We start from the raw sequence: 25,801 nt of genomic DNA on the forward strand, positions 1-25,801 counted from the left end.
TGACCAATGGCTCTGCAATCACATCCACCAATTCCTTTAGCACTCTCGGATGCAACGCATCCAGCCCCATGGACTTGTGCACGTCCAGTTTTTCTAAATAGTCCCGAACCACTTCTTCCTTCACAGAGGGCTGGCCACCTCCTCCCCATGCTATGCTGCCCAGTGCAGTAGTCTGGGAGCTGACCTTGTTTGTGAAGACAGAGGCAAAAAAAGCATTGAGTACATTAGCTTTTTCCACATCCTCTGTCACTAGGTTACCTCCCTCATTTAGTAAGGGGCCCACACTTTCCTTGGCTTTCTTCTTATTGCCAACATACCTGAAGAAACCCTTCTTGTTACTCTTAACGTCCCTCGCTAGCTGCAACTCCAGGTGTGATTTAGCCTTCCTGATTCCATTTCTACATGCCCGAGCAATATTTATATACTCATCCCTGGTCATTTGTCCAATCTTCCACTTCTTGTAAGCCTCTTTTTTGTGTTTAAGATCAGCTAGGATTTCACTGTTAAGTCAAGCTGGTCGCCTGCCATATTTACTATTCTTTCTACACATCGGGATGGTTTGTCCCTGTAACCTCAGTAAGGATTCTTTAAAATACAGCCAGCTCTCCTGGACTCCTTTCCCCCTCATGTTATTCTCCCAGGGGATCTTGCCCATCAGTTCCCTGAAGGAGTCAAAGTCTGCTTTTCTGAAGTCCAGGGTCCGTATTCTGCTGCTTTCCTTTCTTCCTTGTGTCAGGATCCTGAACTCGACCATCTCTTGGGTCACTGCCTCCCAGGTTCCCATCCACTTTTGCTTCCCCTACTAATCCATTAACATCAATCTGCTTTTGTCACATGAAGCTGTCTTAATAACTTTATCCATTCACTTGATTGGCTACATACAAATAATTTTAAAGATCACCCAAGACTGTAATCCTGTTCTCCCTTCCCCCAATGTTCAGTCATGCTAAAAAATAATTATGATTATTACGCACAATTATGAAAAAAGCAGCAGCTCTACTAAATTAAAATGTTTCAGTATAAAAATACGGATTTTATCCAAGAACCTCCCAATCGGAGGACAAATCTTGCTGCAACTTGTCATTGCATTTCCTTCCATGGCATATTGTAAATTTCAGTGCTAACCGAATGATAAAAAAAAGCTTAACAGCAATAGATTTTCTTCAACATCCAAGTTAAACCCAGTCTTTTTTGATTGCCAAAAAAACACACTGCGTAGCCAGTGCCCGTTATAAAGCAAAACCCACGGCTGGAAATACACAGCCTGCAAAGCATATATTGAGTTAGTTGGCACTAAAATATCATTTTCAAGCTAAAGTAGTAATGTAAATCTTCCACTGTGAGAGGACAGTCATTTGTATCCACTTTCTTGGCCACAATATTAAATATTTCTCAGCTCCGGATGCTGAGAAAGTCCATTGCAATTCTCTCGATATATCAAGATTGCACTCACTCATTCTTTATCAAGAAAAAAAACTCTCAGATATGAATTTGAAACTTTATTTCAGGGATCTATTGAGGGAACTAGGAAAGGAACAAAAAGAATATAGATGTTTCATACAACCCATGTTTTATTTGAATGTAAAATGCCTTTTTTAAAGCACAAAACCAAAATAAGTTAAATCTGCAGAAAAATGTAATAATGACATGCCAGTAAAGAACACACTCTTTCTGTTCCATAATCTCTCAGGGTTTTTTTTTTTTTTTTGTTTAAGTACTTGGCGAGATCTGGTCCACACATCCTTATGGGTTGAACAGTTAACATGGGCGATGGTCTGGTACACGTTTCCTGAAAGAAAATCACATGATTTAGAGTGGTATCTTCTCCTTGAAGTCCAGCAGACATTTTTTAAAGTACCTTAAGTTTTTCACACTACTGTAAAGTCAATGCCAATTACTTCCATAAGTATGGAACATATGAGCTGCCCATCTGGATGTGTCCCCAGTCCCTCAAATCCAGTATCTTGTCTCTGACAGTACTCAGCACCACATGCTTCCTGAGAAGGTGCAAGCAACCTAATGATAAACTGTTAGGGCTAATTTGTCCAGTAAGCATCTTCTCTTAATAATTACTCAGTTGAGACCTAAAGCATTAGATTTTATACACCTTCTAAAACTTTAAGTAATAATTTTACTAATGTAACTGGATATGTTATGTACATAAAAAATTTCAACTTTTTAAATCTTTCCCAGCTGATGGCGAATTTAAAATTCATTAGGGTGCATGAGTTGTTCAAATTTTCCCCTCCAAGATGCGTTATTCATATTTATCAACAACATTCATGTTGCCCATTCACCTAACTTTGGAAATTTCCTCTGAAGTTTCTCAGAATCCTCTACGGACTTGGCTAACAATTGCAAATTGTGTTATCTGCACATTTTGCCACCTCCCCGTTCATTCCCTTTTCCACATCAGCAGTTCTAGTAGAAACTTGTGGCACCCCACTGTTAACTTTTCCCATGACAATTCGCTAATATTGTCTAACGTCTGTTTTTACGAAGTTAAAATTAAGGCTGAAATTCACCAATATGGTGAGGGCTTACATAAGCCCTTTGTGTCACCAAAACCTTTTAGGTAACACCAAATTAGTTTTGCAAGGCTGTTGCCCCAGGGATGAATTTTACTGGTAAGGAACAATGAGGGATTCTTCATTAGCAGTCATTTTATTTCCAATAAATTCCTCAGTGCAGGACTTGATTTAACCAGGGAAAGAACTATCTTTTGCCACAAATTATATGAAGTGACTCTTCAAGGTGGCGTACAAAATTATAGAATATTTTCAGGTACACAGATGTCAACATGCTCTAAGTTACAGCCTCTGAATCATCCAAAGAATGATGTTACTTACTTTACAGTAACTATAGTTTTTAGAGAGGTGTCATCCACTTGGATTCCACTCTTGGTTTGCATGTGCCCCAAGAGTGGAATCCATGCGGGCAATGACATGAAGAAATGTGGGTTATACATTAAGATCGGTAGATGAACTTTACTCCTAGTACACCAATCAGCAACCGAAGTAGACAAAATAATAGTAAACAGACAGCCACAAGCAGTAGCAGATTCCATTTCAGATAATTTTGGGCATCCAGCTACAATTTTAGCTTTTAGGGTTTCTTAACGGAGAGAATCAAAAACTGCCTTCCTCATTTTTCTCCACAAACAGATTTCTCCAGTGAACTCAGAGTTTAGTTCTACACGCTCTGATCAAACTCTGCGTCACAGCTATGGATTTTCATTGGCTAGATGGTGCTTGAACATACTCTAATTTAAACATCACAATGACTTTGGAGAGTCAATTGTTTTTGCTATTGCAAACTAAATGTGGGAAATGTTAGAGTAGAAACAAAAAATAGCTTTATCGGAAAAAAAAAGACAATATTTAGCTTGAAAAGAAGGGTTTTATCTAATGGTATAACTAGAACACCAAACTTAGATTCAGAGTTTAGGATACCTTGGTGCTGCTTTAATAATGTCATCCACACGAAGAATCATTTCTGCTGCTTCAGCTGCACTCAGCAGAACTTGTCTCTTGACTTGGAAGCTTTCAGTTACTCCCAGCGTTGCCATGTCTCCAATGACACCATCCTTCATATCTTTAAAAAGAAAGATACTTTGCCAGAAGGGGTTTTTTTTGGTGTTTGTTTTTTAAGAGGAAAAGCTTGCTAATAACCTGCATTATGCACAAAGCTATCTAAATCAAGTGCAGATAAAAACATTACATCTCAACCACGTATTACCCATATGTCATAGATTCTACAGAAAAACTAATTTAGAAATTATATATTTTAAAGAAAAGGGTCAATACTTATTACCTATTTCCCTCCACCTGTAAAGCCAGGTGCTTTAATGACTATGAGTCCAACTATGCAGGGCTAAAAGGGAGATAATGTAAAATATCTCCACAAGTGACCTAAAATAGATTTTCTACATACAGAAATGTCAACTACAAAATTCACCATCTTGGGATGTTCCTGGGCTAGAAGAGAGTGTTAGGTTCCCTTGGGAAGCTGTGAATATCCCCTTTCCAACAGTATGAATCTTCCATTATGAAATGCCCTACAAAGCTGCAATATGGTGGTCTTAAATTCACGATATATTAAGTACATACAAGCTGTTATTGAGGGCTTGTGTATTTGAACAGTTTAGTCTGTGACAAGCTGGGGTGTAAGCCTACCTTACACTAGGCTGCCACATGCTAACTGTCTATGGGACCCTTCACACAAAGTTATACAGTGCGCTTTGATCTGCCCCTGTTTCAAAGTGAGCATCCACACTGAACCAATTATCCCAAATTCAAGCCAATAAAACTTGCATCACATCATCATGAGTACCATGTTTTCTTGCTATGCATGTGTATATATTTGATATGCAAACACATGCATGAGAATATTAATATGTTTAATTTTCAGGATATATTTATAACTTTTTGCACTATTAACTAAGAACCTGAAAATAACATTTACATATTATAGAATAGATGTAGTCTTCTATATTTGAACTTAAAATAGTAAGTTATTTACTATAACCATCCTTTCTATTACAACCATGTCAAAGTGGAGTTTTTCAACCTTATGTTACTTATCACTTTGTTTCAAATTCTTCATCTATTTACTGTCACTTCCTAATGCTGCTACTCAATCTTGACTGAATCATAGCATTAACACTCACTGATGTTTTACTTATACTTTAACCAGGAAGGTAAAAGAATAGGTTATAGCCATACAGCCATCTCTATTCCAAATGATCAATACAAACCATGAACTGGTCTCCTAGCATAACCACCTCAGAGGACCGAGACAATTACATGTTAAGACAGTACAGGAAAAAGCTAGTACTTTCATTCATCATATGAAACCATGATTCATGTCCACCCAATTGGACATCTATTGATGCAAATAGGTGTGACTATTTTTCATGCTAGGGTGTTAAGATTATACTTTAAATCCTAATTATTTTGTTTGTGATGCAGTAAACTCTTGCCTTGACTTTATCAAAAGGTCAAGTTTGCGCCCAGTAAGTCACAACAATGCAAAGGCACACATTCCACACCATAAAAAAGGACAAAAAATTCAATACAATTCACATGCTATCAAATTTCTCACCAAGTCCATAAGTTGTTTTCCCTTCACTGTGAGCAGCTCTGAGCTGAGACACTAAATCTGCACTATCATAGCCAGCATTATCAGCTATAATGGTTGGGATCTAAAAGAATAAATATGCATGACAACAGATCAGAGGATGCAAATAAAGCAAGTAAAAACCAACAAAATAACCATACTGCAACAACTCTATACAAACTTAAGGTTGCTTATTTACTCTTCAGTTACAAAAACAGCTGTAAAAGAGAAAGGCATAGTCACAAAAAACATATATAAGCAGAAGTTCCCCAGTTGAGGTCGTCAACAAATGTTTTTCATTAATTTATAGGTACACAAAGTTATACTATGACCACTTGAAACAAAATATTTATCTGCAATTCAAATGGTTTGCATGATTTCTTGTGATCCGTGCAAAATAATTCTCTACACTGAGAATACACATGCAAATTTACAGGCCAAAAGGTGTTTAGATTGGTTGAAAATATATAGCTTAGAAAAAGTCCAAAACGACAACCTTAATGCTGAAACAGATAGTAAGCAGCTCTTAAAAAAAATCCTATTAATTTGTATTAAAGGTATATATTTCAGTAAGAAAGAAATTGGAAAAAATAGACCAAAACATTTATTATGAGAATACTATTCCCTCAGGCTTGAGATCTTTGTAAGCAGTAGTAGAGGGAATGCTAGCTACGATATTTTAGTAGGTTTTTCCTTCAATTTAACACATGAACACAAGAGCACATTTTCTCATTAATGATTTCAAACTGGTCTTGTGGCACTTGTTCCATTTTAACAATGTAATCTTGCTGATGAGCATTTTTCAACAAAACGTTCTTTTACTCAATGCATGTCAGTCTAAGTGATGCTAGAGCAAACTGTGTAGGGTCATTAAAGAGACAGTATTCTCTAAATTAAACATTACTTGACTTTCTGAAAAAAAGTTTTCCCTAGTTTAAAATGTTGCTACTGGAAGTCAGGCTTTCCCAACTCTGTGCTCCAATACAAGCAAAGTTAGCATTTAATGTGTATTGTATTCACTTTTCTGTGGTGGTGTCTCATTTTTCACGAGATGAAGCAAATATTTTCTAAGATTTTATATAGGGAAGTTCAGACAGTGCTAGAGAATTTTTTCTATTAAAGCATTACTGTAATCTCCCCGAACCAGCCACCTAAATCAGCTGGAACCAATGTGCGCTGCCCGTTCTACTGCTCTCTTCTGCCTTTAGCCTTAGGGTATATGCCTACACAGCTAAAGAAAAACTCACAACTGGCCCATGCCAGCCGATTCCAGCTTGTGGGGTTTGGGCTGCAAGGCTGTTTCATTTCTGTGTAGACTTCCAGGCTCATGTCCCAGAGCCTGGGCTCCAAACCGAGCGCGGGCGGGGGCAGGAGGAGGGGAGGAGGAATGCATGAGGATGGAGTACAGTGCATGTGCTGGCCAAACAGACACTGCTACCAAAGTTCTCCAATTGGCAGCGCAGGGACGCAAGTGCACCTATAGTGGAGCACCCTTAGGGACACTATTTGAAGAAGAACATTAACTTACCATTCTCAAGGCCTTCGCAAAAGACTCCATTGCAACAGATTCTTTGCCTGGTGTTCTATTGGCAACCTCTGTGACAGCATTAGCCATCAGCATCTCTGAGCAACCTGTATATTAAAAGAATGTAAGTACCTTACAACCTGCCTTGACTGACAACAAGAAAAGGTTATACATAGTGTTGAAAAGAAAATGTAAAAGAGAACTTTAATATTCACCTCCACCATAAACAGTTCTAGTATCTTTCACAGTTTGGGCAAGGACACACAGAGCATCATGCAAAGATCGTTCGGCTTCATCTATAATCTGCTGTGTTGCTCCACGCAGTACTATGGTGCAAGCTTCACCTAAGGTCAAAAATAGCAAAACCAAAGAGCTAAGAACATAGCCAACAGAACATCAACAACATTTTGACAGAATAGCTTTGACAGAATGAAAAGCAAAGACAGTCCCAAAAGCATTTATGCTAGTTTTACTGACATCACCTTGGACAAGTTTAACCTATTAGGAAAAAATGCAACAGTAGGCATTTCACAGTACAAATGAAAATTTCTAATGAACTTCGTTAACCATGCCATTTTCATCCATGTCCTACTATAGAATTTGCTGTATTTCTTTGCAAATTAAATAGTTAAGTTAGAAGCATCAAATATCAAGCAATAACTTGATAAACTACATATAGATCAGAAGTATTGGCACTTTCTGGTTAATGAAAGTTACTGAAATCTATTCTAGAAGATTCCTGCTAACAGGTTGCCACTTGCCTCACCACTGTTTCATTTACCAAAAAGGGGTGTGGGGAGGGGACGCAAAGTCTTAGGTCCCAATTTTGCAAACACTTATGAACGTACATAACACAATACAGTAAAATTAAACCTATGGACATATCATAAGGACAAGAGCCTTAGTGTTGGCCAGGCTTTTAAGACAAAATGTTACCTGTCACACGGTGCATCTAAAGTATCTATTCTAATGACAACCATTTAATGAACAAGTTAAATATAACTATTAGTGATAAATAGGGCCCTACCGAATTCACATGCCATTTTGGTCAACTTCAGTCATGGGATTTTTAAAATTGTAAATTTCATGATTTCAAATATTTAAATCTGAAATTTCCCAGTGTAACTGTAGGAATACTGACCCAAAGGGGGATTGCAAAGTTATTGTAGGGGGATTGCGGTATTGCCACCTTTACTTCTACGTTCCCGCTGGCAGCAGTACTCACTTCTGAGTTGGGCAGCCGGAGAGCAGCAGCTGCTGGCTGGGAGCCTAGCTCTGAAGACAATACCACTGCCAGCAGCAGCACAGAAGGAAGGATGGCATGGTATGGTATTGCCACCCTTACTTCTGCATGGCTGCCTTCAGAACAGCAGCTGCTACTTGCCAGCCACCCAGCTCTGAAAGCAACAGCACAGAGTAAGGGTGGTATAGTATGTTATTGCCACCCTTACTTCTGCACTGCTCCTCGCGGGGCTCTGCCTTCAGAGCTGGATGTCCGGCCAGCAGCCAGCACTCTCTAGCCACCCACCTCTGAAGGCAGCACAGAGGTAAGAGTGATAATACCGAGACCCCCCCTGCAACCTAATTTGGGGTCAGGACCTCCAGTTTGAGTAATGTTGGTTTCCCCTGTGAAATCTGTATAGCATAGGGTGAAAGCACACCAGAGACCAGATTTCACAGTCCGTGACGCATTTTTCACGGCCGAGAATTTGGCAGGGCTCTAGTGATAAATGAATGAAATTATAATGGTTGGTTAATGGTAAAATACTTACCCATAGCTACACCAGAGAAATGAATGAGTTTATCTTCTCCAATCAGAACCTCTTCAATAAGCTTGCAACTTCCTAGTTTTACCAGCTCTGGGTGATCAAAGGTTGAGGCAATTTCACCACCTATGAATGTAAGTTCATATTAAACTACTTGTTTGGTTACAGTCTACGTCAAGTCTGGGAAGATCTAAAGCTTCCTTTAGCTGCTAACAACACTACACCAGTGTTTTCTAAAATTGGTGGCAGGACCGAATATCTCAGTTATTCCCAGAGTCTCCACTTTCATGTTTAAAAAAAAAGCTAGACTTATTTTATGGTCGCAAAGTAAGTCTTTAAAGGGTGTGTATTTTCACTAAGGGAAAAAAAGGTGTGTGTGGGGGGGTCTAACTGGAGTTACCTAACATGATGTAAAAAGAAAAGGAGTACTTGTGGCACCTTAGAGACTAACCAATTTATTTGAGCATGAGCTTTCATGAGCTACAGCTCACTTCAAAGCTCATGCTCAAATAAATTGGTTAGTCTCTAAGGTGCCAAAAGTACTCCTTTTCTTTTTGTGAATACAGACTAACACGGCTGTTACTCTGAAACCTAACATGATGTAAAATCCTAGTGAAGACAAGGCAGTTTGTAGTTTCTACATACAAATTAGGTGGTCAAGTTAAAGACTAGGCTCTCCATAATTTCTAACTTGACCTACTAACTCACATGAAAGCTACAAACTGCCCTGTCTTCATTAGGATTTCACCTTGTTAGACAACTAGTCAGCTAGCTTGAGCTGAGAATACACCTTTTCGCTTTAGTAACAACAACGCCAAATTGTTAAACAACTGAAAACAATGCAAAGACGTTTGAATTTACAGAGAGCCCTAAACAATACCTCCAAGGCTTGGACTGTTCCATCCTTTTCAATGGGTGCTAACTCAGATGTCAATGATGACAATTAATGTTGCTATTTGAAACATTTCACTGCTCAACCCATGTAAGAAACGGTGACAAAGTTTCTGCCATTTCCCAAAGCATGTGGAGGGCACAGGAGTCAGGAAGATGTATACATTAAAACATAAAACTTTATCACTATATGGTAGGATGCAACTGGTTTCATTTTCCTGAAGTGGAGGCTCAGCTTTGAAGAGTTTGGGAAATTCAACAGTATATATTGTGAAACTCCAGATTCCTGGCACCAAAATATTAAGAACAGAGCCTAGAAGTATATGTTTGTTTCACCTCTGCAAAAGCACTTTGAGATCTGATGAAGACACGGCTGTATTACTTTAAAATTTTGAATTTAATCCAATTATTTGATTAAAGAGATTCAGCTCCTACATGAAAACCATATCCAGTACACAACTATTTCTTATTTCACTCTAATGCTTGACTACCATGAGTGTAGCTCCTTTTAGACTTTAGGGCCGCTGTTTCATAAAATGCAAAGCGAGTGATATAGAGCTACAGTATGATCACTACATACAAACCCATATGATCTTTAAACAATACAACCTTAAAAAAAATCATAGTTCTGTTGGGATATTTAATTTATTTTACATACTATTGTAACTAGAATACTTATAGTTCCCCAAAACCAAACAATGCTATACCTAGCAAGGCTTATCTGCAGCAGGCCTATCCCATTTTTTTTCTCCAGACTTTCTATATTGGTTACTTAGGGTACGAAACACATAATTCTGAATTTTTTTTTTAAATAGTTATTTACGGGTACCTTTAAAATATAGTCTGATCCTATTTATCAGCATGCTATGATAATGCAGGGCTCATGAGCTGGTGCCAAATGACAACAGTAAGTTTAAATTTAAAGCAGAATAAATTGAAGAGAGTTCAACTCAGTTTCCATCTCTTCCCTTTTGACAATAGTACTAACTGGGACGTAGACAGCTGTATATTAGCAAAGTAACATATTTTACAGAGGCCAAGAGCCATCAAGAACATAAGAATGGCCGTTCTGGGTCAGAACAATGCTCCATCTACCTCAGTATCCTCTCTTCTGACAGTGGCCAGGTGCCAGATGCTTCAGAGGGAACAAACAGAACAGGGCAATTATTGAGTGATCCATCCCATTGTCCATGGCAATCAGAGGTTTAAGGACATCAAGAGCACAAGGTTTCATCTCTGATAAATAGTAATTACTTTTGGGTAGATTTTACCTTGAGAAAAAAATCCTTACAGGTTCTTTTGTATTTAACTGCCCCACACTCCCAAGTAAATTGTGTTCATATTACTCCACCACTTTTTAAATTAACTTCTTTTCTTAAAATGAAAAATTAAAGGCAAGTTGTATCAACTATGGAATCATGCATTAACATTTAGCAGAAAATGAATTACTGATATGTCAACACCCAGGACATACTGCTATGATGCAGCATTCTTTTCTATACCTGTAACAAGAGCCAGACGTTCTACGCCTGCAAAGTCTGCATGTTCAATAGCCATAACACCAGCAGCACCAAACAGCTGTTCGGGGTAGTTATAAATCAGTTGCCTACAATTGAAGCACACACACATATTTATGCTATCGAAAGACTGCATCTTTCATCAAAATTACATGATAGCGACAGAAGTAAACCTGCTTCTCAACATGAACAGAAATGGATTTTGATTTATTTAGATTCCAAAAACACTCAGGGTGTGAGGCACTTCCCAAACATGGAGAAAACGTCCCTGCACAAAGAGCACACAGCATGAAGAGTCACACAAATTCTGGGGGAGTAACTGGAAACTAAGACACTGTAAAGTAACTTCTAACTGTGGTTTTTCAAAATGGGTTATCCAGATCTATTCCACTTGTGATGCACATACACCCAAAAGGTTCAAATTCACATTATTTTGGCTATCTGTGCCTGTTGGGGCTGCGCCTGCACTGTAGTCCTCCTCATGATCCCCCACCCAAGGGACCAAAGGGAAAAGTGGTCCCAAATGCCCCGAGTTCCTTCCCCAATACAGAATCCAATTTGCTTAAGATTCTGAAGTAGCACGAAAGGAGACCAGGTTGTATGTATTCCACTTCAGATGACTCAAATACAGTGACCTGGAGCATAGGAGGTGGGTGATCTAAGTATCTGAACACCTACCACAGAACAGGTCTGCCAAAGCACACATCAGTCCTTGATGCTTCTACAAGGGAGTAGTGTTGTATAAAATGTGTACCAAACACATGCAGCTGCCCTACAAGTCTCAGGTTGGTACACAGTAGCTGCCTGGGACCTGGCTTGGGCTCCAATCTTTACTGGTAGATCTTGTCTGGCTGTTTCATAGTTGCCCTAGGGCAACTGTGAATCCAGTTAGATAACCTCTGGGCAAATACTGCCTTACCCATCATCCTATCTGCAAATATACACACCGTCTGGGGAATTCCTGAAAAGTTTAGTGGTGTCTAGACAGAACGACAGTGCCCTAAGTACATCTAGGGAGTGTAGGTTGGCCTGCCCTTGGTTGGAGTGGGGTTTTGGAAAAAAGACAGACAGATGGATCACTTTATTTATATGGAAGCTTGAGTCTACTTTCCACAAGAATTTCAGATAAGGCCTAAGGGTCTCCCTGTCCTTATGGAATGTAGTGTACACAGTAGATTAGTCATAAGTGCCTGGATTTCTCCTACCCTTTAGTCAACAATATTGCCACCAAGAAGGCTGTGTTCATGGATAAATGGTAAAGTGAGCAGGTCAACAGAGTCTCAAGGAGGAGAAGACTCCCTTATTGAGGGGAAACACATCCACATAAAGCCTTAAGGAATCTAGCTATCATCAAGTGGGAGACCACTACATGACCCTGCATGGGAGAGATGGTTGGTTGATAATGCTGCCAAGTGACTCTTACTGAGCTGATAAGATAGCCCTGAGTTCTTCCGCAATAAGAAGGTAGTCCAAAATAGCAGTACCTGAGTCTCTAAGGGAGAGAATTGGCATTGTTGGGCCCAAATAGAGAATCTTTTCCACTTGGCTGAATGAGTAAACATAGTAGTCTTTCCTACTGGTGAACTGGTATATTCTGGACCTCAGCAGAACAGCTCCTCTTAAGTCATGGTTAGCCAGCCAATATCCACACTGTCAGGGATAAAGCTGGGGCCAGATGAAGAATCTGTCCCTGGTTCTGGAAGATTATGTCTGGAAGAAGTATCAGAGGTTGAGTGGATAGATTCTGCAGGTCTGATAACAAAAACTTCATTGGCCAAGCTGGAGTGAGCATGATTACTACAGCTGAGCACGTCTGAACTCACTTAAGACCCTTGGTATTAATGGGAGTGGTGGGCAGGGGATGTACCTTTTTCCTGATGTCAAGGGAATGAGGAAGACATCTGATAGGGAGCCCAGACTCAGACCCCCCTGACACTTCTTGTTCTCATTTGAGGTAAGTCTATGGCTAAGTGACCAGTTATTGATGTCTTGTGTGATGGTGTCTTCAAAAGATCATTCATGATCATTTGTGAACTGCCTTCTGAGGCAGTCTGCCAGGACATCCCATAAGCCTGGTAAATGAAAGGCAACCAGAGTGATTTTGTGGGACACACCAACTGCTGAGTTGGACAGCTTATTGACAAAAGGGAAATGATTGTGCTCCTTCCTGCCTGTTTATACAAGACATTGCTGTCATGTTATATCGAGACCATCAATCCTCTCAATATGGGAAGGAATGCTGTTGCGTGTCCAATGAATTGCTTTCAACCCCAGTACATTTAAGTGAAGGCAAGCGTCTTCAGGAGTCCAGAGGCCTTGGATTTGCAGATGATCTAGGTGAGTTCAAGCATGTGTCATTAGTGTACTGGATGGCAACAGTGAGAAAGGGTACCTCCTTTTACATTTAGAGGATTCTTTCACCAGTTACAGTAGGACTTCTGGGGGGGGGTCTTGCACTTTAACATTTATGTGACATTTACTGGGCAGATGCACAGATTTTTGCATAGAGCATAGGTGAAGTCTGGCATGCTTTGTGACATATATCCAAGGGTCCGTGTGACTTCTGGCTCACATGGCCCCTATGTTCTTATTCATGTTTAAGGCTGAGCCTGCAGCTGGTTCATGAGATCGACTATGGTACTGAATATGTCCTAAAGCAGATAAGACTTTGGTGTTATCGAAACTAGCAACGTCCCTATGAAGTCTACCCTCTGGGTTGACAATAGAATCAACTTTTTTATTGATCAAGTCCCAGGATAGTGAACAGCTGAAGAATGGAGTCACTTACATGTGTTGATTTCACTCAAATGATTCCCTACTTTTTCACATGAGCTTCTATTACCACAGCCATGGAGTTGAAGACCCTTAGCGCTGTTGACAGTTGAAATGGCAGAACTCTGTATTGACAGTGGGAATTTATCACTTGGAATCTCAAACATTTCATATGAGTTGAATGGATTGTTATATGAAACGAGGATCTAAGGAAGGGATTATAGAGGCTATCTGAAGAACCAGAGAGAGTCTAGAATTGGGCACCAGTCCTGTTTTTTCTTCAGACTTAACAGTCTTTCATGAGAGAAATCCCTGAAAAAGGGATGGGGAAGGAGGGTGCAAGGTAGGGAGACTCTGAAATTGTTTCAAATACCCCACCCCTTTGGGATGCGACAGGATGAGTAAAGATCCTCCAGATGTTGTAAACAGCTCTCAACCAAGATGTAAAATTAACTGCCTTGATGTAGCCACAGGGTGAGTAGCCAATGAAGGGAAGGCAGAGTGTCTTCCTTTGGTACCTCTGTGTAGACTACATTTGTGGTCTGGCCTGCTTCCTTCTTGGTACAGGCATGTAGACTCACAGAGATCTTTGAGTTACTTGTGAGTCTTTCAGCAAGAGTATAGCCTCATTGGTTTTACTATTCAAAAGATCACAGCCTTCAAATGGCAAGTCCTCAGTGATAAGTATATGAAATGGATAAATAAAGAGATCAACTTATAGTCAGTTGTTTATTGTAGGCATCACAAAAGAAGATGATCTTAAGGAATGTTTTTAAAAAGAAGAAGAAGAAGAAGAATGTGGCTCTGCAGACCAGCTCAGAAAAGGTGTTCTATATGTAGCAAATGGCATGGAACACTACACGGAGAGAGCTGGAGTACCAGTCACAAGGGGTGTCACGGCTGACAACAAAAGGGATGGGGATGACAGTAAGAAACAAAGGCCAGATCCTCAAAGCTATTTAGGCACCGATCACCCATTGAAATCAATGGGCGTTAGGTGCCTAAATAGCTTTGAGGATCTGGGCCAAAGATCATTCAGAAAACATGGGGTAGATATAAGTAGATTCTTGTACTCAATCACAAGCAGCTTCAACATAATGCAAGGGAGTAGGGAGAGTGAGTGGAAGGATTTAAAAGGTAGGGGGCATGGCGCAGTCAGAATGACAGGTAAGAAAATTACTTAGCAATTGTGTTTTCCATGGAGTGGAACGGGGTGGTAAGGAGTGATATTGGACTCAGTGAAGATGTTACAATAAATAAGAAGTCTGATGATAAACAGCTGGATGAATCTTATGTGTGTGGGTAGAGAGAGCTGGATCTTAAAAAAGTTATGAAGCAGCAAGCCTTTAATAATATATAACATGTGGGACATAGTCACATACCTTATTCCTTCCACAAAAAATACATACCTGTTAATAAAGCAGTTTATTCCATGCTTAAGAATACGTTCAACCTTCTCTTTCATTTTTTCTTTTTCTGCTTGTTCTATTTCTGCTACCTTTGCTGTCGAATCCACTCTTACACGAGAGCCAAAGACCTAAATTAAAAACAAAGATGTAAGATTTATTTGAAAATTAACTCAACTTATAAAGAAGGCTTCTATTATATTAATCACCTACCTTAATTTTATCTGTATCCATGCCAGTGTTTGCAATAAGTATCTTTGCATTTTCAATTCTTTTTGGCTGGTTGACACCAATCTTTTTATCTAGCAGAAAGCCTACAGTGAAAGAGAAAGTAGCACAAACTCAGCATGCCTTAAAATGGGAAAAGGACTATTATTCTAAAATGTGTCAAAAATTTGTACAGATTCACCTACCAATACCATAGCAATGTTTCCTGAAGCACATACAGACATATGTATCTCTCTCACATATAGTATTAATTTCAACTCTCAAATACACAGTCACTGAATAAAACATACCTTCATCTAAGTAAGAGTCTACCAGACTTCCACCTAGTTTCTTGATAACATGGATAGCTTCCAAATTACCAGATCCTTTCAGTCTAAGAACAGCTTCCACTGCTAGTTTAGTAAAGTGATCTTTATGATGAGTAAGTAGTTTTGAGGACAACGTGGTCCCTGCAATGTTCATCAAGTCTTCACGGAACTTTATTTCATCATCACTAAAACAAACACAATGTAACCAAGTGAGTAAAATTAAACGGACAGGACTGAAGAAGCAATTCAACTGACTGACACTACACTACACTCAGATTTACACTCAGATATATTGTTATATACTTTTCCTCAACATTTTTGAAGTGATGTGCAGTTGCAAAATAGTTGCACTTTGCGATTATTCCATTGTATGCCTCACTACATGAAGCACTCTCTACTTAGGATATGAATTTGAATAAAAGCACCTCTTGAAAAGTAGTTGGTGCTCAATGGACAACAAACCACATATGGCCTGTTGCATTACTGCACATATATATTATTGATACTTCGCACTTACATAGTGCTTTCACCTATACATTTCAAAACACTTAACAGTGGGTAAGAATCATCACCCCCATTTTTCAGTTGGAGAAAGTCACAGACAGAAACAGTATGTAGACTTGACATAAGCAACTTGCCTCATTTCTTAATGGGCATGATTGGGAAGGTGCATGGAAGGTTAAGTTGTCGTAACGAACAGTATGCTGGAGTCAGGATGGCTAGGTAAGATTAGTAGGAATATCCTGATATTAGCAAACAAGCATAAATGTAAGAAAAGTTGAAGATCAGATTATGCATGAACAGTGTATGCTATACAGGGATTGGTTCCTGAAAAGTAACCAAGTCAAACATGAAATGTAAGATGCATATAGTTAGGCACTAGTTAAGAACTAGTGTTGGTAGAAATGAATATAAGGAAGTTTTACTGTATGACTTTGGATCTATGCTGTATCCTGCATCCACCCCGCTACTTTGCGTCTAATCAACTCAACATATCTTTGCTGTATGCCAAATAAAGGAATACGAAAGATGAGATTGGAGCCAAACTGAGTTTTTGGGGAACTGAGTGGAAAAGGTCTCAGGGAACCCCAACACAGTACTGTATTTTGTTTTGATCTTTATTTCTCCTTTAGAATAAAATGTAAACACCTGTATTTAAGTGCTTCAATTTAACTGGGATTATTGTAACAAATATTCAGATTACTCGAATGAGTGGTCACACCTTTCTTATTACGGTCCGATACCATGGTGACAGGTGTGGTATCAGAGGGCCTGTTGTACCTTCAACTCATATTCCAAGATGCTGCTTCATTCAGGTATTTGATTATGAAAACTGGTAAAGAATAATTTCATATCTATATTGCTCACTGACAGAACAAGAAACTGCACAGATCATTTGGGCCAAATACGAGGAACTGCTTCTTTACAGGAGTCTTGATGAAGACAGAACATTTGAGCAGAGTTACTGAGCTAAATTCTCAGTTACATTAAGGCCTCATAACACCACCTTGGCAGTATAAAGGGGTCTTAAGTGGCTCAAAGAATGCCCCTTGTGCAGATCCCTAGCAACGGCAAGTACTCTATTTTGGCCCTGTTCACAGGCAACAGCACAGAAGTGGATAGGGAAGGTTTCAAGGGGATGGCTAGAGTGTACCATACTATGACTATTCTCTTCTTCCCAGAGATATGGGGTCCATGAGAAGCAGGGTAAACTGGAGGTGCCCTGAGGTTCTAATTTATGTCAGGCAGGCTCCAGAATACAGTGAGCACAAAGGGGACACAACGCTTCCTTTGTCCAAATCTCTTGCCCAACTCCCCAAGTCCAGGAGAATATGCATTACATAACGACACGTTATCCTCAGATATGGCTTGTACAGCAACTATTTTCCCAGTACCTGTTGAAGATTTGGTTTGAACCAAAGTAAACTGTTTGCAGCTTTTTCTAGTCAATACAGACATGATGTTGCAAAGTTGGAGAAATCTGGAAAAGGTGGCTGGGTGGTTTCAGCCTATTAAAGGTAACAACCCTCCTTTTCTGTCACACACATCTGAAATCCCTATTGGCTTCTGAATTCCTAGGTAGCATCACTGGCCAGAGGTGCCTTTTTTCATTTGTATTAGGCTAGATAATATGAACTCAGGACTAGGTAGAATACTGCTGGGGGAATTCTGCACCACTGCGCATGTGCAGAATTCATGTCCCCTGCAGATTTCTTTGCTTCCCTGCAGAAAAATGACTTTCTGACAGGGAAGCAAAGGGAAGCTGCAAGAGCAGTCACGCACCACTCCCTAGCAGCGCATGTACAACGTTTCAGGCATCCAAAGCAGCCAACAGAGAGGTAAATCACCGTGGGGCTGGGGCACCCCAGCCAGTGGCTCCTACCCTGAGCCAGGATCAGCTGCTAGTCCTGGCTGGGCTGGAGGCAGGAGAGGATGGGACTTCCTCTTTCCCTGCAATGAGTGGCTGGTGCTGTGCCAGACTCACCCCTAGAAACTTCCCCCAGCTGCAGGTAGTTCAGCATCCTCCCCTGCTTCCTGCCCACTCCTCAGCTGTAGAGGGGAGGGGCCACTGTATGGAGAGCTGCTCCCCCATCCACCCAACCCCTGTGCATCTGGACATCCCATACACAGACACCCCTGCCAAGCCTCACCTCGTACATCCAGAACCCCCCCTAGCCCTCCGTACCCAAACCCCACCCCACTGAACCTCATCCCTGCATCTGGAATCCCCCCACATCCAGACCCTCTGCCTCTGGACCTCCACCCCTGCATCCAGACCACCGCCCACTAAGCTCCCTGCACTCAGACCCTGATCTTGATGAGCCCCACACCTACACCACCCTGAGCCCCCACCTTCAGACCCCCAGCTAGCTGCACCCAGACCCCCCCACCCCACCAAGCCCCACTCCCCCAGCAGCCAGATTCCTGCTGCTGAGACCCCCACACCTGGACCCTTCCACTGAGCCCCAACAATCTTCACCTGGAAGCCCCTGCAGAGTCCCGAAGACCCTGCACCCCCACAACGAGCCTCTTGGAGCCTCCAATCACACTTGGATTCTGCCTGGTTGAGCCTACCTACCCCACACCTGGTGCAGATGGGCATGGCCCCTGCATGTTTTGGGACAGGCCCAGGCCTTGTGCTGTGTCAGGGTCGGGAGCAGCCTCACCACTGAATCCATGTGCTGGGAGTGGGGGGCTGCAGGATGAGTTTCCACTTCTTGCAGTTAGTGGCCTGTGCTCCCCACTGCCATGCTGGAGTCTTTGCATTTATTTATTGACAAATAAAACTTGCAGAATTTTAAAATACTGTAAGCAGAATTTTTAATTTTTTGGCGCAGAATGCCCTCAGGAGTAGTACAGGTCCTGAAACTAGTTCTGATTTTTTTTAATAGATTTAAAGTCAACTGTATCCATCTGAGATTGAAATAACTTTGGATCTGGGTTTATGGATATAGAGAATCTGGAAGTGAAACTAGAAGTCTATAGTACACATTGAAAAATCTGAACAAAATTGCAAATTTTGCTGAAGGGGAAAATTATATTTTAAGGCTAACTATATTCTAGTTAAACAGCTACATCCTTTAGTATTTTAAGATAATTTGTCTATATTTTTAAAAAGCCTTTATAGTTTAGCTAAAGAAAATTGTGATAACATCTATTCAAAAAATATTGCTTAGATCATATTATATTCTAAAGTATAAAAATGAAGAAAACCAAACTGTTTTCCTCCTGCTGAACAATTCTCATCTGTTTGTCCTACCCATCTGTCACAGTTTACACAGAAATTAATCAGGACAACCAAAGAAGATTACTACTGCAAATGTAAGATATTTACTAACCCATGATCCACTGCAGATTTCAAGAGGGCCTCTCTTGCTGCTTTTGTAGCTTCTCTCCAACCTGCAATGATGGTTTGAGGATGAATCTTCTTTGCAACTAATGCTTCTGCCTCCTATTAACATAAAACATATAATTAATTTACTTCAACGTCAAATTTGAACCGAGGAAGGCAATTTATTCAGTAAGATAATTTAGAATCTTTTCAACACCAAAAGGAGTCTTTTAATCCACCTGACAGCCAAAACGATCAAAATAATCTTAACGTGAATGATTTAGGAAATATGTATTTACCCTCTAATACTACAAATACAGATGTGGCCATTCATGCTGCTAGTATTTCTTACCTAAGCAACTAATGTGCTTTATTCAGGGTGGCCCTTGAAGATCATCTGGAAGCTTTGTCTACTCCAAGCCATAGCTATATTTTGAACAGGCAAGCAGGTTATTCTAAAAATGTATCATCTACTCGAAGCTTTGCATTGGCTTCCTGTTCACTTATGGGTGTAACTCAGGGGGCTGGTGAGAAATTTTAAAGCCCTGATAAATCAGCTACCCAAGAGATCATCTCTCATCTTAAGCCCTATCATTTCAGTTAAGATCAGCAGGTGCTCTTGATGTCAGTTCCTGGAGCTAAAATCTCTAGGCCTTGTTGAAGAGCTTTGTTAGCAGGAGGTTCTTGCCTCTGAAGCTCCCTCCACAGGTAGCTCAGAGTCAAAACTCAGTTTGCAATCAAACACTGTACCAGTCTGCTAACTGCAAGAGCCAGAAAGCAAAACTGATTATATGATAAACAATGAAATTGCCTTTTTACCTTTTGCATATCAGTTGCGTGAGGAAGACAAAATCCTTTCAATTGCAATAATTCAAGATGTTGTTAGTAAAAGATAAGGAATACAGTTGTTTAAAATACTATAAATATTAACAGAACAGTGTGACCCAAGGACCTCTTAACGCCAACTGGCATAGGGAACAGGAACACATAAGGGTTTCAGAGATCCTCTGGGTCTGGTGTCTACATACTAGTTAACCAAAGAGTATCATGCAAGGTCTCTTATGATAGCCTGTGTCACACTGGTCACAACTGTGAGATGTATCTACAGAAAATATGTAAGAAAAAGTTAAGTTCTCTAGGTCCGAGAGTTAAGGTAGGCCACCAGAAGATGATCCACAAGCTCCCGACAGGCAGGAAGGACGAGATGCTTATCTGCGTGCGCCTGGTCACATGCATCAAATGTTGTATGGCTCACAATGGATGCCCATTTATAGTCTGAGCAAAATGTTACTTAATGGATTGTGGGGACTGCAGGAAAACACAGCAAAGGTTTAGGAGTAAACAGCATATAATAAATAGCTTTGGGTTTCTTTTTGTGCAGTTGGGAGGCCATTTTCATGGAGCTGCACCCACAGTTCCCCCCCACCGCACCCACAATTCCCCCCCACCGCCCACTCATCTCTGGGACTGCTTTTTCCCCCCTTGAACTATGCCCCATTCAGCATCATGCGCAAACCGCTAACCCCTTGCTATTTTTTTGGTGGGGTCTTTTTGTGGTTTGGACGAACCAGACTTGTTTTGGGGTGGTTTTCCTGGCAACCTGTGCAGATGAAGTTATCCTTTAACTTGTGAGGACAAGCCACCAGTGGGCTTGATCTTATGAAGCAGGGACCTCAGCCAACTTGGTTGAAACACTGGAAAAAGGACTTGGGGCAAGCTATCATGTAGGACACAGAGGCCTTGTGAGTTAAGTTTAGGCTCTAAAACGCACGTTATGATGGTTATATATATCTATAACCATTTCTTACCAATATTCTTCCTTTCTATCACTTGAATCTCTGTTCTTTGATACATTTATTCTTGCTTTCACTATCTCCCCCACACTCCCCCAGGTGCTATGTGTAAAGTAAGGTGGTGATCCTGAGTTGAATCTTGTGGCTGGTGAATACTACTCTTTTAGGAATAGCAAGTCAGGCTTCTCCAAGTGCTCAGTGAGATGGGGGTGGGCATTCCAGAGGGATGGTTGGAGGACTTGGGGGTTGGCGAGCGCCTATTGCTAGCCTGTACAGAGAGAGTGAGGCACGCAGAGGCCTAGAAGGTAGTACCTGCGTTGCCAGAGGCTGGTGAAGTCAAGGAACTGATACACAGCAGACAGACAAGAATTCCTCACATTAAGGGTAGGAGGTAGCAAGGTGCTTCACAACCCTGGATACTCCCAAGAAGCAGCACAGACATCATCTAAGTTTTGTTCCTGTTTCTAAAAATTTGATAAGTGATACACTAATGCTTACTCTCTTGGTGGCACCCTATGCTGTATATGGTACCAGAGCACTCAAATGCCAGATACAGTAGAAAATGTTTAAAAACAAAAGTTTCATTACCCTAAGTAATTCCGCTGCCAGCACAGTTACAGATGTAGTTCCATCACCAACCTCATCATCTTGAACCATTGACATGTCTAAGAGAGAATACTACTATGTTAGTTTATTTATTCAAATATTCTGTACTGCTCAGTACTAATGACAAATATTATATATTATGGATACACACTAGTTTGGAAATCAAAAACAGGGTTTTTAAAAACTACATAAGGGCAGGATTAATCGCAATAACTGAGCATCATATTATCAACCTGCTACATAGCAAAAGAAACTTGCACAGAGGATGTTTTGTTTGCTAAAGTAAACTATCTAATAATTGACCTACAAGGATGATTTAAAATATTGTAATGAAAAACATCTAGTCAAACTCACCAACCAAAACCTTGGCAGCTGGGTTGTCTACTCCAATAGATTTTAGGATGGTTGCACCATCATTGGTTACTGTCACTGTGCCGTCTCTTCCAGTACTTAGAAGAATCTTGTCCTATAGGATGCAAGATTTGGGATACTGCTTGAACATGTACTTCATAGCGTTACCACAGTTTTAGCTGTCTTTACAACTGTTATCTGAGAGCCTGCAGATATCTTACCATGCCTTTGGGTCCCAGAGTGCTCTTAACCAGGTCTCCAATGGCAATAGCACCAATGAAGGATGACTGGAATAAAAGTGAACAAGCATCAGACAAGGATTCATCATTTCTTTTATAAGAGTAAGCAGCTAAAGATTAAACCATAACAGGGTCAGGAATCACAATTACTTGCCCTCATCTACTCCCTCCACCACCATATCCCATCCCCTTCCCTCCCCTGGTCCAGCTCTAAAGTCAGGCAGCTCCCTTCTCCTCATAACCTGGGTGCCAGTAGAGGAGCCACTCAGAGCTCAAGAGATGCTGCTCTGTCTGCTCATTCTGTACCCAGCACCCCACCGACCCACAGCTGCTAGAAGCAGCAACTCCATGGAAACTCCTGCTCAATCCCTACAAATTTAGGCTGGAGCATTCTCAGTACAGATGAAATCTTCAAAGAATTATACTGCAGTAAGCCTCTACTACTGAACAAATGCAAACTGAATTTTTTTAAAAAAATTATTAAATATGGCCAAATTTGGCAGTTTTTCATGTGAGTGGCAAAAGAAATCCCACTCTCAGATTTCAAATCCTCGGTCCAAAGCACGGAAGGAGCAGACCTTCTCAACAAAACAGACACTTTTTAATATTTTGTTAATATGAGCGCACACACACTCCCCCACCCCAAATCTCGTTCTTGAAAACAGCTGAACCATTTTTGCTTAAAACTTGTTATATGCAACTGAAAACAGGGTCTTACACTTAGGGCTTGGTGTAAATTGTAATTTTATTTTTTTTTAAAGAAAATTCTCAACTGTGTAAATGGCGAAGTATTGCTTTTCAGGGAGCTTCCATGCAATTAATTTTACAGGTAACTTTAGCTGATTTCAATAACTGAATGAATTTTACAAGTTAATCAATTTCTTCCACACACATGCACATAGCAGTCTTATTCCTTTGTGTGCACAGAGCACTCTATTCTTCTGGATACACACACCACTGCAAGTAAAGGTAATGTTTTGTATTGAAGACTTTCTTGTAAACACTCTCTTTTTTTAAAAAATAAATATTTAAAAGATCGCCATTTGGGGGGAGGGGAGGCAATTTAATGGTTTCCATGCCCTCCGTGACAGTGTGATTTACACAGGGCCTTACTTATAATGGAAACTGTCAGCCAACCATACCTATAGCAGGTGTTAGCAGTTCTGCTGATATTTAAATAAACTCACCAACCGAGCTGTCTCTGCTTTTTCTTCATCTGCTCCAGCCTTGAAAATATTCACAGGTGCTAACGAAAGGGATGCCTGAAATAATGGTGATCATTATTTAATTTCAACTTATGTTTGTGAGATGTTTTGAAAATGAAGTGATAAAGCTAAATTACATTATGTTTCTGTTATGGTTGAATTACAATACTTAATATCCCCTATTCCTAGGTATAATGTAATAAATGGATCTTTAACACACTTTTTATCTACATTTTTTTTTTTAATCTTCACTTCACTGACATTATATAGAGCCTCTTAATTTAGAAAGATATTTATTACCTCAGGGGCACCAAAGAACTCAAATGCTGTCTCCAACTTTGCTGAGATGAACTAACAGAGCAAATATAAGATTTCCTGCCCTGCAGAACACAGATTTGCCTGGAAACTAACCAGATCTCCCTGACTGAGATTTCACCTGTGCTGGCAGTGAACTAGCTTTCTGCTACCCCTATTCCTGGAGTGAATACAGCTATTCTCTACTAGCTAGCAACCCTGGAGGAGCATTATCAGTTGGTGTAGTTTAAAGGAATCAGCTCTTAATTACACCAGGGCAAAGGTGAACCCACCAGAAAATTAGGAAACCAGAACCTCTGTTGCTCCACTGCTCTGCTGCACCCAGCAGAAAATTGGAGCCACTCATTTCAAAGTTTTGTGGAATTACTGAAAACAAACATAAAAACTTAAAAGTTGTTAGATGACAATGTTTTTAAGTTAACATTATCACAATTTTACTTCCTTGCCTTTCCCATGTTAATTAGACCATAATAGTAGTATCTTTTAGCCCATTAAAATTAGAAATCTAAACTTAATCAAGGCCCCCATGAAATCAGCAGCAATCTAGAACTAAGTTGTACACCATCGAATGCTGCATTCTAAAGCGAACTCAGGATTCTTCAGCAGCTTCAAGTCAACTCAGAACCAGACGCAAAGGAACATAAATGATTCAGTGGTATTAGGATGTTTGGATATTTACAGTATATTCAATTTTACACCGCTGCAAACTTTTAACACAGTAGATTGTTCTGATATATGGTTGGGCCAATTCTGGAATAGTTTTTCCCAAGGAGTAAGTTTCTTCCCAAGCCCCCGTCAGTTACTAGGAGCCTTGTGTGCAGAAACACAAAGACTTAGCTCCCTTAAACATATTTTACCTTGTTTGCGGTGGATGATCCTGTTACCCAGGTAAATCCTAACCTGGAGTCTGCCAAGGGCCGCCTGCCTCAGCCACACCCCCGGGTGCCCCGCGGGAGAGCGGCTGCCGAGCTGTCGCTGTCCGGTCCCAGAGCTGTCATTGCCCCTCTCGCCAGCAGGCACATGGGACATCGGCCCCAAACCCGACCGCGTCAGAGCCCGGCCGGGCCCCGCCCCTCGCTCCCTTGGGATGGGGCGGAGGCCCCGTGGCGATGGGCCCCCGAGTGACGCAGGCCAGGCAGCGGCCCCGCATGGGGAGCCGCTCGAGAAACTTCTCGGCCAGCGCTCCGCTCTAGGCCGGGCGCGGCAGGGTCCAGCTCCCCCGTGACTGGCGGCACCGCCGCCGCACAAAGGAGGGGGAGGGCCCGGAGCCGCGGGCGGCAACGGCGGCAGAAAGCCACAGCTCCTCGCGCTCCCACGCGGACCTAGCGCAGGCACGAGCCCGCCTAGCCCCGCCGCTCGCTTCCCGGCCCCGGCCCCGGCCTTACCATGGTGACGGTGAATCTGCTACCAGCGTCCTGCCGATCACCTCGCGCCCGCTCACAGTCACGGCCGCACGAGCCGTCCCCAGGCCACGAGCTAACCCCCCAGCAGCCACCGGAAATTGCGTTGCCTCCCGCGGCGCAGCCGCTCCCTGTCGGCCGGAAGCAGAAAGGCTGCCTCGGCCGAGCACATCCACCCTATTGAATATTGCATTCTGGGAGTTGTAGTCTTCCGCGGGCCAAGCAGAGCCCCTGAGGGTGACGGGAGGGCGGGTTGCACCGAGGCGCGGTCGCACCGGGCCGATGGAGGCTGACCCACCTTAGCTACTTTGTCACTAGATCGAGTGACTTCGGTTTCCTTAGCCAGAAAATAAGTGTCAAAGTGACCAGTGACAAATGTAGCAACTCACTGTTGATTACAGCAACATTCAGAGGATGAAAAAAGGATGACGACTTGTGGCACCTTTGAGACTAACAAATTTATTTGAGCATAAGCTTTTGTGGACTAAAACCCACTTCATCAGATGCATGCAGTGGAAAATACAGCAGG

The 25,801-nt window shown here is 41.3% G+C and overlaps 1 protein-coding gene across 1 annotated transcript; it reads right to left on the bottom strand.

Annotated features, from left to right (window-relative positions):
• Window positions 1–1,553: 1,553 nt before the first annotated feature.
• Window positions 1,554–25,400, bottom strand: CCT2 (chaperonin containing TCP1 subunit 2). The gene is made up of 16 exons (XM_077832925.1): window positions 25,258–25,400; window positions 23,540–23,614; window positions 22,335–22,400; window positions 22,117–22,228; window positions 21,745–21,821; window positions 19,371–19,483; window positions 15,514–15,716; window positions 15,209–15,309; window positions 14,999–15,126; window positions 10,803–10,906; window positions 8,416–8,535; window positions 6,859–6,987; window positions 6,647–6,750; window positions 5,104–5,203; window positions 3,453–3,594; window positions 1,554–1,789 (listed from the first exon to the last, which is right to left on the bottom strand). Exons 1-16 carry the CDS (start codon window positions 25,258–25,260, stop codon window positions 1,759–1,761), a joined length of 1,608 nt encoding a protein of 535 aa, XP_077689051.1. The 5' UTR covers window positions 25,261–25,400; the 3' UTR covers window positions 1,554–1,758.
• Between the last annotated feature and the right edge of the window lie 401 nt (window positions 25,401–25,801).

This window comes from Eretmochelys imbricata, chromosome 1 (genome assembly GCF_965152235.1).
Source record: "Eretmochelys imbricata isolate rEreImb1 chromosome 1, rEreImb1.hap1, whole genome shotgun sequence".
Taxonomy (NCBI): Eukaryota; Metazoa; Chordata; order Testudines; family Cheloniidae; genus Eretmochelys; species Eretmochelys imbricata.

Excerpts from the sequence above, each read along its gene's own strand:
- CCT2 (XM_077832925.1), bottom strand. Across the intron at positions 15,127-15,208 it reads TGGATACAGATAAAATTAAG|GTCTTTGGCTCTCGTGTAAG; the intron begins GTAGGTGATTAA and ends TTTTTAATTTAG. Across the intron at positions 5,204-6,646 it reads TTGCGAAGGCCTTGAGAATG|ATCCCAACCATTATAGCTGA; the intron begins GTAAGTTAATGT and ends TTATTCTTTTAG.